A 16896-nucleotide genomic window follows, 5' to 3' on the forward strand; every position below is an offset into this window, starting at 1 on the left:
TATGTGTCTCCATTCTTCTTCTGAAAATGGCTTATGGTACTATGGTCTACCCAATACAAATACAAAATAATAAAAATCCAATAAATGTGTTTCTGTTATTAGGAGATATAAATAATAAAACCCAATAAATGGATCAGTAAATATAAATTTTCATGATAGACAAAAATTTGATAGTTGAGATGAACCCATCTCGTTTTATCAAACATATATTTCTCAAAAAAAACACTAATACAAATTTTACTAAATTAGTTTTTGTAAAAATTCTACGTACAAATCTGATCAAAATCACGATCAAAGGCAAGATATTCAAAATGACAATATTCAAAGGGAACACATGATTTACAATGTACATGGTTCAGCATGGAGGCCTATGCCCATTGGTGAGATCAAGATCTTCTATTATGATAAAGCAATGGTGAAAGGATTACAACTGGAAACCCTACTTGACTGATCGACTAGTGGTGCTGGCCAATCGGCTAGACCAGCCAAGTTTCCCTAGCTCTATAAAAAGTGGTCAATCTCATAAAAGATAAGAGGTCCCCCTCCCCTCTTTTAGGGGAAAAGGGAAAAGTTGTGACAAAATAACCCAAAAGCCACATCCTAGCAAGAAACATCATAATAGACTTAATAGTTGGCATTGCTTGTCGGGTGATGAAAAATTTGCACCCCTTTAGCTTGAATTGACATCAAAAAGCGTCAATTCAACCTAAAGAGGTGCGAATAATCCTACAGAGGGTGCGAATTTATCATCTCCCTGGTTCTTTTCATTAGTACTTCTTCAGCCCAGACGAAGGCTCAAGTGAGAGTCTTTCCCCTTGCAGCCTTGGCCTTGGCCTGACAACTCCCACAGATGATCCATTTGTTTCCCTGGTGCCCGTGTCTCCCTTTAGAATATAACTATGGTAAGGCCAAAACCGGTTAGAGGAAAAGGGAATCGGCCGCCCCAGAAGACTAGGCACCACCCTGCTAGTAGTATAGCCTTGCAGGCAAAACAAAAAGCCAGCCGAACCACCAAATCTTCACTATTTCGGGAAAGTATACCAATCGGCCCTATGGTCGGTAGGTCGATTAGACACTATTCCCCTGGGGTGCTCTTCTTTCCTTCTCCCTCTCTACAACTACATCACCACTTAATTCACACGTTTTATCCCCCACCCAAGCCTTGAGTAAAATAAAATAAAGCATGCTACCAAAGGGATTTTCCCCAGTAGAAGCCGATCATCCGATCAGATTGAGATAGTGCCTAACACTATGATCGGATGGAGCCAGTGCCTAACACCTTCCGGCTTTGTACCCAAACCACTTACCCAGTCTTGTGTTAGAATATGTGTGTGAGATCCAACGGTTGGATTGGGTTAAGATCTCACCGTTGGATCATCTTAGAGGTAGATTGGGTAAGTTGGCTAAATGAAGCAACTAGATAAATTAGCCAAGTGGATTAGAAGAGGCAAGCAAGAGAGATTAGGAAAGTAGATTTGATTAGGTAGATTTGATTATGATTATTTCCTTCCATAATTATCTTAATTCCATTCTATGTTTATCATCTAAGTGCTCTATATAAGCACACCTTGAGATTATTGTAAAGCATCCAAGAAATTCAAGAATTAGTGAAAATCTCCAAAATTCTACATGGTATCAGAGCCTCCGATCTTGGAGTGACCACAACACAAGTAGCTTCTCTCTCCGGCGGACGGCCGATCTAGCCGTCCGCCCGGCCACCCTAGCCTCTGCCTGCTGCTTTTCTTTTTCTTTTTTTCTCAAAATAACTTCAGTTTTTGCATTTGCCATTGTTTCTGTCCTCGTCCTTGCGTTGATATCTTGCTCGGCCTTTCTCTATTCTGCCTCTATCTCTGCCTGGATCGTGTGTCCCATTTCTCTCCTCTTACCACATCTCCCGGCCATAGTTTTGTTGCTGTTTTGAGTTTCTAAATAAACTAGCCCCAGGTACCGTTCTTGGCAATGTAAGGTGCACTCCCGAATGCGACAATCTATGCGCTTCTCACTGGCAAGAAGTCGCTGATTTAATCCTGACATGTCCCCGCCACTGTTGCTTCTACAAAACATCACAAGGGTAATATCTCGTAATAAAAAAAAGAAGAGGGGGTTCTGTTCTTGAGGAGATATCAATGATGGTTCTTACCCCACCTTTTTCAAAACAATATATTTTTGTTGCTTAGTGAGGAGATATCAGTGATGGTTCTTACCCCACCTTTTTCAAAACAATATATTTTTGTTGCTTAGTGCTACACAGAAACCCAAGAGTGAGCATTGCTTGTCATCTCCTCAATTTACTCAATTCACCCACTTCCTTTGTCTCTTCTGAAATGCATATCCTCTTCTATCTTTAGTAAAATGAAATCCCCAACTTCGATATGTGCAAACTCATTTTCTCGACTTTTTCAAAGTTTTGTGTTGTTGCCGTAATTATAGTAGTCGCTTCTTCTTCTTTTTTCTTTTCCATCCCTTTTCCTTGTCCTATTTCAGTTGAGGTACCTCTTTGAGGTGCGTGCCTGAAATTGATTTATCTACTCAGTTGAGGGGCCTCGATTATTTGAGGTTCGTGCCTGAGAGTCAAATTCCAAGATGATCGGTACTTGCTGACCCATTTCTTGCAAATTCTGGCATTGGTCCATAGTGACCCAATTCTTGCCCATTCCGGCATTTGGTTCATAGTGACCCATATTTACTCACCCATCAAGGCTTGAGTATTATCTAGCCCTATCGAGGCTATGATCTATTGGCTTTTAAGCCCTCTTCGTGACAACAAGTGAAGCGACATCTTCTTCGGCAACCATCGTCTACGATCCTTGGCATCAACATCAGTCTTCATCAAAGGATTTCTTCATCGATTTCTGGAAGTGTGCATCAAATCGGTTGATTTTGATTACATTTGTAATTTGGGGAATTCTATTGTATTGGGATTTTTATTGTCAAACGTATATCGATTTTCAATCCATATACGTTTGAGGGGGCATGTTAGAATATGTGTGTGAGATCCAACGGTTGGATTGGGTTAAGATCTCACCGTTGGATCATCTTAGAGGTAGATTGGGTAAGTTGGCTAAATGAAGCAACTAGATAAATTAGCCAAGTGGATTAGAAGAGGCAAGCAAGAGAGATTAGGAAAGTAGATTTGATTAGGTAGATTTGATTATGATTATTTCCTTCCATAATTATCTTAATTCCATTCTATGTTTATCATCTAAGTGCTCTATATAAGCACACCTTGAGATTATTGTAAAGCATCCAAGAAATTCAAGAATTAGTGAAAATCTCCAAAATTCTACAGGGATCAGTATCAGACAATCATATTTGCGGCTTAGAGCATGTAGTCCCTAAGTGGCAATTGTAGAGCAAAAATAAGGACGTGCCACCTCATTCTCATGAGGATCAGTGCGCCCCACATGTGCCCTAAAGAGTGCATCCCTCTTCACTAGACCTAGCAAGAAGTGAGCCGGACCCGCGGATCGACCCGCTGCCCGTATTTTCCGGGTCCGGGTCACTCATTTGTGACCCGTTTGAAAATGACCCGTGGGTCAACCCGGCCCGTACGGGTTGGGTCTGGGTCAACCAATTAGTGACCCGTAAATTTCTGGGTCATTTTTTACCCGGCCCGTTTGACCCATACCAGTACGGGTCGGGTGAAACTCGACCCGGCCCACCCGTTTGCCAGGTCTACTCTTCACAGAGGCAATTTTTTCGTTAAAAGGATATGAAACATTTGACCAAAGAAAGACAAAGCCATCGCTAGAGTGCACATGCCTCCTGGAACCAACCGCAAGGTGCCGGGGCGCGACAAGCTATAAGGGAAAAATCACCACATTCTTGGGAAAAATAATAAGACACACTTCTACATGACTGAAATAACTTCCCTTCCTAAGACTTGCTTGTCTAAGACAGAAGATGATAACTTGTCTAGAAAGAAGAAATTGAAGTCTTCTTACTTTATTTCAAAGGTAACTTTGATTAATTCCACATAAAAAACGAAACGCCCAAGTTCTAATGGAAGACTAAATTACGAAAGAATCATTATGGTAACTTCAAGAACCCTAAAAACTCTAAGAATAGTAACTACTTCATCTTTGAGAAACTAGGTCATTATACTAAAGATTGTAGGCATAAGAAAGGGAAGATAAACTTCAAAGTAAATGTGGCAGATAATAGAGTTCCTCAAGCAAAAATGGTTGAAGATTAGAGTATATGTAATCAGTAATATGCAATGTGAATCTTCCAATAATATAGAGGACTAATGGGTGGATCTTGGGCTGACCACGCACATATGTAGTGATAGAAGTGTATTTTCCACATATGAGTTAGTTGGAGATGGGAGAGCAACATTTAATTTTCTTGGAAAAATAGTCATAACCTACGGTGCCGGGTAAAGGAATTGTGCGGTGTACCTGACACGTGGCTTACTTTGGTATACATGACACATGGCTTACTTTGGCCAGTAGATCCTACGTATTGAATACTGAGGACGATGCGTACATGGCTTGGGTACCTAGGTGGAGTAATATGGTTATTTTGTGGTGTTTGCTTTGCTCGGTTCGAGGGAACAAAGGTCTTGTGGGTATTAGTTGTTTACATTGTTGTTATCCTTCACGATTATTCTATCATTACTCTTGTTGATTATCGTATCTTCGTGATCTTCGTTTTTCTCATGGCATGCCCGAATCCATCATGGATCCTCATATAAACGTACAAGGCTATTAGTTGACTGTTGATAACATTTTACAGATCATGTGAGTTAGATCGATTCGTGGCTTGGCGGCTTGGAGTTCGAGTGTAGATGGATCACTTGAACCCTTGGACTTGCTTACTTTATTTGTTTATTGTGAGTATTGTTAGAGACTCTAATTATTGGGTTATTATGTTTGGGACTCGGGTTGTGAGAACAACATGGATTTAAATATTATTTAGTTTGGGATTCATAGTTGATTAATCTGAGATAATGGTTAGATCAATTCTACTGTGGCTACGTTTACTTTTGCCTTGCATATCTGTGAGATTGCTTACAAGTATGTGGCGCTGTCACGTGCCCGTGATATGGCTCGGTTCGGTGCGTGACAGCTTACACCATGTAAAATCTCTACCTTCACATCACTTACATTTCGCAATTTACACTCCTTTCTATTACATATACAATTTCAGCCATTTAGGTTTCAAGTGGACGCGGGGTGACCACATGGGAAGTGTACTAGTAGCTAGAGGATTGAAAGAGGTGGTCCAAATGTCCTAATCATTCCACCCACATGCTGCGTGGTGTCTCATTCTCTTCCCACTAAAAGGGTAGAAACAGAGCAATGATTTTAATGGACTCTGAAAAGAGGAAGGATCCCTTATCTGCTATCGTCATTGCCTTCGTCTTATCCTTTTTTCTTGTTCTTAACTTTGTTTTGTCCTCATCCGGAAGCTCGTCTGAACTTCATTAAAATCTTTTGTAATCTGATGCTGATATTTCACCTGTTTCTCAACCAATTCCATTTTCAAAACTCTAACTCAGGTCAGAGTTCTATATGCAATACATCAAACTGGTGTAGACACAGAGATTATCGAAACATACATCAAATTGGTGGACACTCAGATTATCCACAGCCAATATTTGTTACTGTATGGGATAGACCTTTCAGCAGAATTTCTTTTAGGAAAAACTATTGATGGAGATAAAAAGGGGGACTGTTATCGCCCCCGCCTCCCCCCCTCTCTCTCTCTCTCTGACGGATAAAAAAAACCCTTTAACGTTATTCGTTAAGTTTTAAAGGCAAAGAAAAACGTTGACTCTTGCACCTGGGACTCTATTTACTGCGCTTTGATCTGCCGATGATGATTTAGCCAAGTGCTTTGCTGCCACTTCTGAAGCTAGGGACCTAACCGGGTTGCCCCCATAACTAGTCGGATGGAGTAGATAATTTCCTTGTTTGCAATAGTAGAAAAAGACCCCTCCCCAAGTCATGCTTGCATTTTTCATTGCCTGCTTCCAATAGCTCATCTAGTTGCTTTCGGAGCTCCCTACAACTGGAGAAGCCATGCCCTGCGGAAAGGAAAAAGAATTCTTCCTTTCGGGAAGGGAGGATTAGGGAAATCCTATGGATTTTTAAAAGGGGTGAATTTATCCTCAAATTCTGAACCATTCTCACAGAAACCGTTAAAGGAGAAAAAAAAAAGGGGGGGGGGGGGGGGGGGGGGAGAGAGAGAGGGGGTGGATTTTATCCGTTTAGGGTGGTTGGGTGATTCGTTGAGTTAAGGTCCCATGCTTAAATACAGCAATCATGTAAAGGGAGATGATATTTTGACCCCTTTGATTTGGTAGGCACACTCCTCTTTCTCATATATTCATTCCCTGGCTCTTACAACTCAATAGGAAACTCTAACAAAACGAGTGTAAACTTTTTTAAAATGGGTTTGTCTTCCAAAGGATGAAAGTGTTAAAAAAGATCCTAGTACAAAGTCAAAGAAAATCATAGGGGAGCTTTCGTGTATTGATACGCGCAACACGAGGACTTCCAGGATTTCATCCTAGTACTACTCTCACCACTATGGTTTTCTTATTATCAGATTTTCTCATGCAGTCATTGCATGGGACTTGGAAAGAATAGCGCAGATGTCAAATTGATACGCGCACGCCTCGTGATAACAATTGAAAATATCGGTGAGGCGGTGAATATAAAAGCGGGATATATGCGACTTGCTTTTCCCCACTAGCCACTGAGCGTTAAAACCCTAAACCCCCACTCTACTCTGTTAGAACTAGAAAGCCTTTTTTCTCTGCCCTAAACCCTAGTTTTATCGATTCGGATTTGCGTTTTCAAGGTATTGCTATTGATGTTTTTTCTCTCATCTCTCATGCCCTAAACACTGAGCTTTTTTTCTTCTTTTTTCCCTTTCTTTTTTAGGTCTCTTTTTGTTTCACTTCTTAAAATGATGTTCACACTGTTAGCATAGTTGTTTTAGAAGATAATTGTTGGATTCTTGTTAATTCTTATATCCATAAATAATAATATAACCATGGGGTTGAATATTGATGATGATGGTGATGATAGCGAGGCTTTCTTTCTTGTAAAATAGTATATTGGGTTAATGTTTGTGTAGGTCAATGTAGTGGTGAGCCCACTACCCTTTAGAAACGTACCTTAGGGCCTGTTTGGATGCAGTGTAAATGCCGAAATAGGTAGAGTATGGTCTTCTTGGAGCAACCATACTTTGAGGTTTCATAGCCGGACGTGAATGGGAAGTTCGGAATCAAGCATACGCTACCAGGAAAGCCCTCAGGTCTATCCCCAAATCGAGACCTTCGAACATAGATGAGGGAGAAGGGAGCAGTGTATGTGGATCATTCTATAGAATCTTGTGTGATGCAAAAATCAAAATCAAAAAATAAAATAAATTCTAAAATGACATCCTCGTCCTTGCCCCCTAGGGATTTTACTTTGCATTTAAGTGCCACGTAAGCAAAAGTCCTTGTTTGGTTGCCCATATAGCATTGAAATCTCTAGAGACTCCCAGTGATGTCTCCTAGTTAATCATTGCATGTCTAGTGATGCTGACATGTCACCCGTGTCCTCTCCCTATGAAATTCATCCCAGAATCCACAAATAAAGGTAGAATTTTGTTTGAATTTATTGGGAACGGTGCTTTTCCTCTCTTTCTCTCTTACCCGACTCCCTTCTCTTCTCTCTCTATATTGCTGATGACACCCTGAGCACTATTCAACGAGGTTGATAACCAAACACTACATACCACCTTTCTCTCATGTAAGTTCCAAGTAAATCCAATGCTTGTCTTCTCCATGCTGACCTACTTACACCACTATTCTCCGACGTAAATACCTGCAGCCAAACATTGACAAAAAAGTTCTCACGAAGTCAAACTAGGAAAAAAAGTTCTCTCGAAGTCTAACTAGAAAACATGACAAACCCAACACACCCATCTTACAATTCTTTTACATGGGGTTTGTTACAGTTTCCAATTGAACTATACGAGGTAAAGAATGTATATATATACAAGCAGTGTACCCACCAAACGTCATCAATAGCTCAATTAACATGCAACCGATCCTTGGTTGTTCTCATTTATGAAACCAGAAGGAAGTGTCACTCAATTCCTTTGTCATTTGTCATTTTGCTTGAACCCATTTGACATTCAGGCCTAGTCTATTGTTTCACTCAAATAATATCCCCATATTAAGGTACCATTATTTATGGGACGTAGGCCTCAGCATTGATAAGAAAACAATTCTTCAACTACTTTTTGTTTCTCCTAAACACTCATTTCAATAAAATCAGACACCCTTTCACACATATTACCTTTCTTATATATGTGGGCAGAGAAACAACCTCTACTTTGCTTGTTCTAGTGTCTCAGACAAGAGAGTAGTTTTCTTCACAGGTACACTAAGCTACTTTATTAATGTTCTTATAAACGTGCATATAGAAGTAAACACTAATCCCGGCCATTATTTGATCTATTAGATTAGTGGTCTGTTAGAGGGTTGCCCAAGTTCGCAATTATTTGGTATGTTAGAGGGTTGCCCTAGTTGCTTTGGATTTCTCCTTTCTATGTTCTTCTGACAGTTGGGGGGTTTGCGTGGGTGGTTGTGCCTCTCTTCTTTTTTGTGGTTGCTTTTTAGGGTTTGCCTTCTTTTTGGTTCTCGAGCCTTGCCCTTTTGCCCTATTCTTTTATTTCTAAGTACTATTATATAAATTTCGAGGTCAGCTCTGGGCCTCATTCTATTCTGGGTTATAAAAAAATGAAACACTAATCCATCTATCTCTTTATTTTTTTTATGATGTTTCTAGTAAGTGGTTCAACTTGGGTCGTTTTTTGGGAATTCAGGTTGATCTTTTACCACAAAATCATGTCCGATTCGGGTTGGTTTCACTTCATTTTTTAGCAAAAAATCAACCCGACCAGACCCAAATTGCACCCATATTTTAAGCTTATGTTTCATTTATATGCTCAAGCAGCAAATAATACTGATTAACATACATTGTTTCATGTGAAGGGGCAGCTTAATGGAGGGATTATGTAAAAATGGAGAAATATTTACCGTAACAAAGTCCGAACCCGTTTTAGTCCCTCCGGCGGGGAAAACCGACGAAGGGTTCTATTTCCTATCGAACCTCGACCAGAACATAGCCGTGATCATGGAGACAGTCTATTGTTTTAAGGCGGATGAGACGAAGAAGAGCGACTATGCGAGTGATATAATTAAGCAAGCCCTGGCTAAGATCTTGGTACATTTTTATCCGTTTGCGGGCCATCTTACGATAAGTTCCGAGGGGAAGTTGATAGTGAAATGCACTGGAGAAGGTGTGATGTTTGTTGAAGCAGTTGCAGACCATGAGATGGATGTGGTTGGTGATCTTACCATGCCAAATATTCATAAACTAGAGAAGCTTGTTCATACATTTTCAGGAGCAAGGAGTCCCTTGGAAGTACCTTTATTCACAGTGCAGGTATGATGAGTTAAGATACACGCATGCATGCATCACAACACACACGGACATATAAAACATATGTGGGTGTTTAAAATTCTTAAGGAAATGTTTGGCCTTGAAAAAATATTCCATGGAAGATTTGTAGTGCCAGTTGCAAGAGATGGGGGGAGAACCGGAGAAGGAGAAACTTAGTTATGAATTCCATTTCTTTTTGGCCAGTGGCACGAAACGCCTCGGCGTTTCATTTCAGAAAAGAAGCTACGACGACCAGAATTTTTTTAATAGTTAAAATTTTAAAAAAAATCCCAAAGAAAACGCTGAAATTGCTAAAAATTGGAACAACTGGATCATCCTCTAAAACAAAATCCATCATAATATCAAGGTTGTAAAGATCCAACATTTACTTAAAGGAAAATGTATGTATTGACCGGTGCTTGACTAGATGGAAAATTTTTAGAGACCGAGTCATGAGATTTTTTTTACTGGACTTTTGGAATTTAATAATGTTTGGACATGATAGAATTTATGAATTTTTAAAATTAGAAAAATACCCCATCATTTGGAAGTTAAGATTTTGATCCGTTTCGAAATGATCGAAATATGTTGAATTTTGTACTAGAACTAAAAAATTGACTTTTTATCCTTTTAGAACTAGGAATTAGGTTTTGAAACTATTTTTAATAAATCCAAATTGAGGATATTCCTTTATTTACATGTAAATCTTAAGTAAATGGACAAGTGTTTTTCGGACGAAACGGAATATAAGGGTGTTCCGTTCTGGTTTTCCGGACACCATTTTGACCGAAATGAAACAAAATAAGGAAAACAAAATACCAATTTTAAGTAGGTATTACTTTTTCACTATTTTTTTGGAATTGGTGATGCTCTCTCCACTCCCACCAACTTAGGTCTTTCGGTCTCCCTCCTTCTGCTCCCATCTCGCAATCGTATACTTGAACCCATGATTATTCTGTGGAACAATTTTTCCCTAAGATTGTAGGCTCCGTCCCTTTCGACATAAAAATGGACGTAAAATTTGTTTTATGTTCATTTTATCACCATAAAACAAATTTTACGTCGAAAGGAACGGAGCCTAAGTAAAAGGAGCAGGAAACAAATTTTATACCCATTTTACATATAAGGGTCGATCTTTTTTTCCTTTTTTTTTTTTTTTTTTTTTTTTGAGAAGGTTACTTAAATTTATTGATAAACTTAAGTGGATCATCAATTAGCCTTCGACCGAGTTCTCTTTTGAGTCAAATTCTTGGGCTGCCAAATCAATCGTTAACTAATATAACTTCTGAGTTGACTCCTTTTTACCTTGACCGAGTTCTTGTTTCAGTCCGAGCTCTTAAACCCATGTGGACACATAGAGATAATACCCATACACATAGAAGTACATATTTGTTGATTACTAATTGCTAATTGCATGTGGTGCATAATAATATGTATCTAGGTTTATATATATACATATATATATATATATATATATATATATATATATATATATATATATATATATATGTATGTATGTATTTCATGTACACATATATGTTTATAAATTAACTACATGTCATATATGTAGTTAAATTACTTGGACTTGGCAATCAAGTCACAAGTTTTTCAACATTGAACCTCCCTCCTTACAATCACCTTATGGTCTGATTTATACATCTGATAGTGAGTGATGGTATGCACAAAAATCAATTTTTTTTTGGGTGCAAAGACCTTTCCATGCTAGAAATATCAGGCAACATATATACGCGAATAATTAAAATTATTTAAACGTAATAAAGCATTTAGCAAATGAATGAAAACAAAAAAATAAATCTGAAAAAAAAAAAAAAACTAAAAACTGAAGCCTTACTTATACAAAGCTAGGATACAAGTGTTTAAATCAACAAAAATGAAAATAAATCCTCACAAAAGTAAAAAAATCTTAACACTTTAATTAATCTAATGAAAGTTTAAAAATAAAGTAAGTCAAATACATATTATTAAAAAGGAACTTTTTTTTTAAATGATAAAATTATATTAAAGAGAGAAACAAACCCCAAGACTGAGAAGGCCTAGGGAAGAAATACAGGCCAAGAAATAATATGACTGGCCACAGAAAAAACAAATCACTCCGGAAGGAAATAAAAAAAACTCTAATGAGACGCCCGATTCATCCCTTCCCTTGCTAACCGATCAGCATCGCTATTAGCCGAGCAAAATTGTTAAAAATGAACATTAGGCTAGAATCATCAAACTACATGCATGTTGGCCCCACATGACCTTCTGTGATATGTTGTTACTTAGACATGCGGTTCCATTGATTTTCTTGGCCATAGGGTCCCTCCATGTGAGCGCCACTAGCTGATCTGTCGTTAGCATACATGTTGTTCCTTTTATTTTGCCATTAGGCCATCTACGTAAGACACTGACAGATTAGTCGCTTATAAACTTATGCCCTACTGCAGACAATTCATGAGATTCTTGTAGATACCTTTTGATGTAGGGACTTTTAGTTGTTTTCCCACTATTTCATGGATGGGTCCTACGAGTTTTTGGCCATTTGACCTTCACTATTAACTCTACTAATATATCACAGTTAGTACATATATGTGTGGGTTCCATTGTTTATCCATTAAGACTTCTTTCTATAGGTGCCACTATCATATGAACTATTATTATAGACGGGCCACATTACTTTTGTGCTATTAAGCCTGTCATATTTACAATATTTTTTGTAGTTCGTTATTTTTTGTTGCCTTTAGGGCATCCATGTAGACTGCACTAGTATACTATTAATTATTATATACAGGAGTCCTACTTGGTTTTTTGTCTTATGTCCTCTATCTTAAGTTCTTAACCCTACATGAGTCCTACTGAGTATTATGCATATGTTGAACTATAAATGATTAAATAACACCAACTCTAACAGCTTAAGCTTTCGAAGTAATTAGTTGTTTCGCATGGTATCGGAGCTATTGCCTCAGGGCAGCTCCTAGGTTCAAAACCCAACAACTCCCTGATAATTAGTTGCCCTACTAGCAGACTACTCATTACCGAGCAATGACGATTACAGATTACTACAATCCTCTGCCTTAAATAGCTTTCAAATGTTTATTTAACAATTTTACCCTTAATGATAATTATTGTTTACATTTAATTAGAAGATTAAGGAAAATAACAGACAAATCCCCTAAAATATCTCCTATATAAGGTATTAGAAGCACATTAAAAACACTAATCTTGGAAAACCCTCTCTCTCTCTCTCCCGAATAGAATCCCATCTTATCTCCATTTTTGATACAGAACTCTCTCTCTCTCTCTCTCTTAAATGATTGATTAATGCCTAAGCTGACTAGCATTCTTGGCTCATGCTATGCATGGGTATAAAATAGATGGCCCCACTCCATCAAAACATGAGGTGTAAAACAGTGACCGCACCACGTCAATTTATTAGGTGTTAATGGTGGGACTTGCCCTATTCATGAGTTTGGTGGAGATGGGGTAGCCTCCACCCATCAAACATGAGATATAAAATGGTGGGCCCCACTGGATGATTGGCTTGGGTGGAGAATGCTAGTCTATTGTTTCACTCAAATAATGTGCCCATCTTAAAGTAGAATTATTTAAGGGTTGTAGGCCTCAGCATTGATAAGAAAACAATTCTTCAACTACTTTTTGCTTCTCCTAAACACTCGATCATTTCAATCAAATCAGTGCAGGTATGATGAGTTAAGATACACGCATGCATGCATCACAACACACACGCACGTATAAAACATATGTGGGTGTTTAAAATTCTTAAGGAAATGTTTGGCCTTGAAAAAATATTCCATTGAAGATTTGTAGTGCCAGTTGCAAGAGATGGGGGGGAGAACCGGAGAAGGAGAAACTTAGTTATGAATTCCATTTCGTTTTGGCCAGTGGAAAGGAACGCCTCAGCGTTTCATTTCAGAAAAGAAGCTACGACGACCAGAATTTTTTTAATAGTTAAATTTTTTTTAAAAAATCCCAAAGAAAACGCTGAGATTGCTAAAAATTGAAACAACTAGATCATCCTCTAAAACAAAATCCATCATAATATCAAAGTTGTAAAGATCCAACATTTACTTAAAAGAAAATGTATGTATTGACCAGTGCTTGACTAGATGGAAAAATTTTAGAGACCGAGTCATGAGATTTTTTTACTGGACTTTTGGAATTTAATAATGTTTGGACATAATAGAATTTTGAATTTTTAAAATTAGAAAATACCCCATCATTTGGAAGTTAAGATTTTGATCCGTTTCGAAATGATCGAAAAATGTTGAATTTTGTACTAGAACTAAAAAATTGACTTTTTATCCTTTTAGAATTAAGAATTAGGTTTCGAAACTATTTTTAATAAATCCAAATTGACCTTCTGCTGATCTGTCGTTAGCATACATGTTGTTCCTTTTATTTTGCCATTAGGCCATCTAAATAAGACACTGACAGATTAGTCGCTATTATAAACTTATGCCCTACTGCAGACCATTTATTACTAAGCAATGATAGATGCACCTACTGCAGACAATTCATGAGATTCTTGTAGATACCTTTTGATGTAGGGACTTTTAGTTGTTTTCCCACTATTTCATGGATGGGTCCTACGAGTTTTTGGCCATTTGACCTTCACTATTAACTCTACTAGCTAGTATATCACAGTTAGTACATATATGTGTGGGTTCCATTGTTTATCCATTAAGACTTCTTTCTATAGGTGCCACTATCATATGAACTATTATTATAGACGGGCCACATTACTTTTGTGCTATTAAGCCTGTCATATTTACAATATTTTTTGTGGTTCATTATTTTTTGTTTCCTTTAGGGCATCCATGTAGATGGCACTAGTATACTATTAATTATTATATACAGGAGTCCTACTTGGTTTTTTGTCTTATGTCCTCTATCTTAAGTTCTTAACCCTACATGAGTCCTACTGAGTATTATGCATATGTTGAACTATAAATGATTAAATAACACCAGCTCTAACAGCTTAAGCTTTCGAAGTAACTAGTTGTTTCACATGGTATCGGAGCTATTGCCTCAGGGCAGCTCCTAGGTTCCAAGAGGGTTCCTACCAATACAGTGGTTTCTAAATATTCCTCCAATCCAAGCAAGGCCTTATAAGAGTATTTGTTTCCTTTAACTGCTCTTAATACAGTGGTTCTAAAATCAAGTCTTATTATCATCAGGTGACAAGGTTCAAGTGTGGTGGCTTTGTTCTGGGTTTAGCAATGAATCACTGTATGGCTGATGGGATATGTGCAATGGAGTTCATAAGATCATGGGGTGAAATTGCCAGAGGGTTACCCTTAACCATTCCCCCATTGCTAGACAGAACCCTACTGATATCTAGACAACCGCCCAAGATAGAATTCCCCCACCACGAATTTTCCGAGATGACCGATATATCGAACCTCTCTTCTCTCTTCCAAGAGAAAAAAATTCTATACCAATCCTTCTGTTTCGACCATGAAAAGCTTAATCAACTGAAAAAATTAGCAATGGAGGATGGTATCATAAAAAATTGTACCAATTTCACAGTACTCTCAGCATTTGTGTGGCGGGCCCGAAGCAAAGCACTTAAAATGGAACCCAACCAACAAACAAAGCTTCTCTTTGCCGTGGACGTGAGGTCTAAATTAAACCCGAATTTGCCTACGGGTTACTTTGGCAATGGCATTGTTCTCACTTGCTGTCTATGTACTTCAGGCGAATTACTGGAAAATCCATTGTCTTTCGCGGTTAAATTGGTACAAAATGCAATCAAATTGGTGACCGACGATTATATTCGATCGGTAATCGATTGTTTCGAAGTAACTAGAGCTAGGCCTTCACTGACAGCTACTCTTTTGATCACTACATGGACTAGAATGGCTTTCCATAGTATAGATTTTGGTTGGGGGAAGCCTAAGAAATCGGGGCCCGCGAATCTGCCAGGAAAGGAAGTAGCCGTGTTCCTCCCCGACGGAAAAGAGAAGAAAAGTACATATCTTTTATTGGGTTTGCCTGCTCCTGCAATGAAGATCTTCCAAGAACTGATACAAGTGTAGTTGTAAGTTTCTACAAAAATCAATATGTCTGTATGAATGGGCAAGTAAACATGGGGGATTAGTAGCTTTGTTGTTTATCTTTGCCAGAATAATCACTATACTTTTAAAGGAGGAATTCAACTCTTATAGAGTCTATTTGAATTGTATGTGTAAAGTGTATGTTTTGATGATACATTGAAACAATCAATTACTCCAAAAGCTTAAGCCATTTGAGAATGCGTTATTTAATCTTTTATACTTTAACAGGTGATGATTCCACAGAGAAAGGGGTGTATCCTCTTCACTTCGAGTGTTTCTTCGGTGGCGAGTGTAGGCACATTGCACGCCTATAAGGCATCTAAGCATGCGGTAGTGGGTCTGACTTAGAACTTTTGTGCCGAGTTGGGGAAATTCGGGATTAGAGTCAATTGCATCTCTCCTAATGGAATAGACACTATATACTTATTGGAATAATAGAAATATTCTTGAAAAATTCCCAAAACATTGCTCTAAGGATATTTGGTACAGAAATAATAAGACTGGCCACAGAGAAATAACAAATCACGTACTCCGGAAGAAAATTAAAAAACAACTCTAATGAGACGCCCGATTCACCCCTTCCCTTGCTAACCGATCAGCGTCGCTGTTAGCCGAGCCAAATTGTTAAAAAGGAACACTGGGCTAGAATCATGAAACTACATCCATGTTGGCCCCACCTGAACTTCTGTGATATGTTGTTACTTAGTAGGTATAACATGTTTTCTTGGCCATAAGGTCCTCCATGTGAGCACCACTGGTAGATCACTCGTTAGCATACATGTGATCCCTTTTATTTTTGCCATTAGGCCATCTACGGAAGACACTCCTTTTATTTTGCCCTACTATTATTCACTAGGGAAAACTACTAAAAACCCTACATCAAATCTTATCCACCGTAATCCCCATAAAATTTTCTTAATTACGAATACCACTGTCATCTGCCTTGAATAGATCACTTGTTAGCAGACATGCAGTTCCTTTTATTTTGCCCTTAGGCCATCTACCTAAGATACTGATAGATTATTCACTATTATAAACTTATGCCCTACTAGCAGACTATTCATTACCGAGCAATGATAGATGCAACATATCCCCATAAAATTTTCTTAATTACGATTACAGATTACTACCATCCTTTGCCTTAAATAGCTTTCAAATGTTTATTTAACAATTTTACCCTTAATTATAAATATTGTTTACATTTAATTAGAAGATTAAGAAAAATAACAGACAAATCCCCTAAAATATCTCCTATATATGGTATTAGAAGCACATTAAAAACACTAATCTTGGAAAACCCTCTCTCTCTCTCGACCGAATAGAATCCCATCTAATCTCCATTTTTGATACAGAACTCTCTCTCTCTC

At 38.1% G+C, this 16896-nt stretch overlaps 1 protein-coding gene across 3 annotated transcripts; it reads left to right on the plus strand.

The window, feature by feature from the left end:
- Window positions 1–8226: 8226 nt before the first annotated feature.
- LOC143849779 (omega-hydroxypalmitate O-feruloyl transferase-like) lies at window positions 8227–15719 on the plus strand. Of its 3 annotated transcripts, none has more exons than XM_077358966.1 (3): window positions 8227–8385; window positions 9002–9455; window positions 14651–15719. In XM_077358966.1, exons 2-3 carry the CDS (start codon window positions 9012–9014, stop codon window positions 15509–15511), a joined length of 1305 nt encoding a protein of 434 aa, XP_077215081.1. In that variant the 5' UTR covers window positions 8227–8385; window positions 9002–9011; the 3' UTR covers window positions 15512–15719. The 3 variants fall into 3 exon arrangements, with proteins under 3 accessions (XP_077215081.1, XP_077215082.1, XP_077215083.1); XM_077358967.1 differs by having other exon boundaries at window positions 8234–8385; window positions 9008–9455; XM_077358968.1 differs by lacking the exon at window positions 8227–8385 and adding an exon at window positions 8396–8511.
- The last annotated feature ends 1177 nt before the right edge of the window (window positions 15720–16896 follow it).

This window comes from Tasmannia lanceolata, unplaced genomic scaffold (assembly GCF_043159265.1).
Source record: "Tasmannia lanceolata isolate RefF3 unplaced genomic scaffold, GAP_Taslan_0.1 ptg000018l, whole genome shotgun sequence".
In the NCBI taxonomy this organism is placed as follows: domain Eukaryota; kingdom Viridiplantae; phylum Streptophyta; class Magnoliopsida; order Canellales; family Winteraceae; genus Tasmannia; species Tasmannia lanceolata.

Coding starts and splice junctions, on each gene's coding strand:
- LOC143849779 (XM_077358966.1), top strand. CDS start 9,012: ATGGAGGGATTATGTAAAAATGGAGAAATATTTACCGTAACAAAGTCC. Junction 9,456..14,650: donor TACCTTTATTCACAGTGCAG/GTATGATGAGTT, acceptor TATTATCATCAG/GTGACAAGGTTCAAGTGTGG.